Source organism: Microtus ochrogaster, unplaced genomic scaffold (assembly GCF_000317375.1).
Source record: "Microtus ochrogaster isolate Prairie Vole_2 unplaced genomic scaffold, MicOch1.0 UNK30, whole genome shotgun sequence".
Taxonomy (NCBI): domain Eukaryota; kingdom Metazoa; phylum Chordata; class Mammalia; order Rodentia; family Cricetidae; genus Microtus; species Microtus ochrogaster.
In genome coordinates, this window is record NW_004949128.1 from 1663788 (window position 1) to 1665943 (window position 2156).

Genomic DNA, 2156 nt, shown 5'->3' on the forward strand with positions numbered 1-2156 from the left:
CTCTGTAGACCAGGCTGGTCTCGAACTCACAGAGATCCGCCTGCCTCTGCCTCCCGAGTGCTGGGATTAAAGGCGTGCGCCACCATCGCCAGGCTGCCATGAGGCTATCCAGCTCAAAGTTTCAGAATCAATACCTGGCAGAATCATGACTTGAACCCAAATCAATATGAATGCCAACCCTAAAGTGGCCAGAGGAAACCCATCACAGAGCCCACGCAGAGGACAATGCAGAGTGGAGGAGCAGTTGAAGGCAGAAGACAATTTTGCTACTTTTGGAATTCTCTACCAGGGAATTTCAGTTGCTTGGAAGAGTTGTTTTCTAGTATTTCAGACAAAGGTCATGTCCCCATTGTCACCACAGTCCACTGAAAAACTCTTTTCATCCAACAGGAAAACCAAACCAGGCAGAGACTGACCCCAGAGATGGAAGAAGTGGGGCGGGGGGTGGGGTGGGTAGCTCTGCACCTTTCCCAAGGCAAGGCTTTCCTGAGGAAACCTCATGCATGGTGGTCCATTTTGGTCTCCTTTCCCAGCGGCTGCCCTGGGCTCAGGCTTAGAAACTGGAGCCCCACAGGAAGAAAGGAAAGATTGCTTACCACCCTTCTCCAGCTCCCATATGGCCATGAGTGGAGACGCCAGCAGGACCACAGCGAACCAGGAGATGGTCAGCCTCTGATGACACATCTGTGTGGAGAAGCAGAAGGAAGAGGATGAGGAAAGGGAAAGAAGAGGCAGGAAAACAGGGCAGAGAATGTCAACTATAATCCAATTAACCAAACCCATACGTCCTCTGCCTTCTAATATGGCCTTCCCCCTTCCTCTTCCTCACGGGCAGTTAGTAGGATTATAGGAAGTCTATCTTTGGGTAAAAACATCTCTGAATGAAGAACCATAGGCTACCTGGAACTGAGAGAATCCTAGGACCCAGACATCTGATACTATTTGGTTTTTTAAATATGTATTTATTTCTACTGTATGTGTGCGTGTGTGCACTCATATGTGTGGAGGTCAGAGGGCAACTTTTGCGAGTTGGTCCTTTCCTTCCTCTGTCTTGAAGGTTCCCGAAGCTGGTGCTTCAGGTCCATGGAACACATAAGGCAAATGTGTTAGCCAATGTAAACATTGGTCCAGAATGCCTACAAATCAGGTGTTCTTTGGCAGAAGACCATAACATATTGATTGACCCACCATGGAATTTTGAAGTACATAAGTCAGCCACCATCTTATATCGTAACCCAGTCTAGATTAACACCCAGGGTTAGCAGAAATCTTTCGACTGGAAAGTTTATACCACACTCATAAATGTGTTTGAGATAATTGGTGTCTAATTAATTCCCTTCAGAATCACCTCCCTCTACCTTGGAGGATGCTACCATCTGGCAGGGATAAGATTTGAGAGACCACAGGTCTAATCCATACGAATTAAGGTTTAACTATTCCAGGCAAATGCCTTAAAAAATGAGCACACGTTGTTGGTTCTAGATCTGGCTTTGTCAGAAATATGGCTAACTTTTGTGGACCTTGCTGTGTTCTCTCTTTCCTTACAAATATCATCAGTGACAGACACAGGACTAGAATCCAGGCCTTGTCCAGGTCCAAGTTATCATACAGCCAAGTACTAGCTGAAACGGGTACTGGTTGGCACATTCACAGGCTTGGACTCTGGCCCTGCTACTCAGTAGCTGTGTGGTGTTGGTCTTGCTCCTCTGAGCCCCACTTGCATCACCTGTAAAAGGGCATAGTGAAGGCCTATGTGGTCTCAAAGTGCTGTGAGGTGTGCAGTGATAAATATGTACAGCACAGTGGGCAACTGATGGTGTGTTATCTCGCACTAGCTGAAGAACCAGGGGCACATGCAAAATACTTTCTGTTGTGTATACAGAGGGTTTAAAAATAAAAAAAAAATCTGCCAGGCTTGCCCAGGGAAAGCGATGCAATTATACCTGGCTGTAAAACCCAGATGGCAGCACTCTGGGAAGGGAAAAGGGCAGAGATTCCTGGCATCTCCTGGTGATATCTTCATATGCTCACAACACAGGGGTTTTCCCCTTTGGCTACATGCCAGAAATTTCCTCTGTGGGCCTTGGATGCATCTGAACATCACGCGTGTACTGTGTTTCAGGTTCACGGGAGCCCTGGCAATGGTTCAAGGAACA

General features: G+C 47.1%; 1 protein-coding gene across 1 annotated transcript in view; it reads right to left on the reverse strand.

Moving 5' to 3' along the window:
- Positions 1–684, reverse strand: part of Il12b (interleukin 12B) — a 10693-nt gene extending 10009 nt beyond the window's left edge. Inside the window, exon 1 of the mRNA XM_026789795.1 lies at positions 597–684. Coding sequence (XP_026645596.1) covers positions 597–684 — 88 coding nt within the window. The remainder of the gene's footprint in view (positions 1–596) is intronic.
- Between the last annotated feature and the right edge of the window lie 1472 nt (positions 685–2156).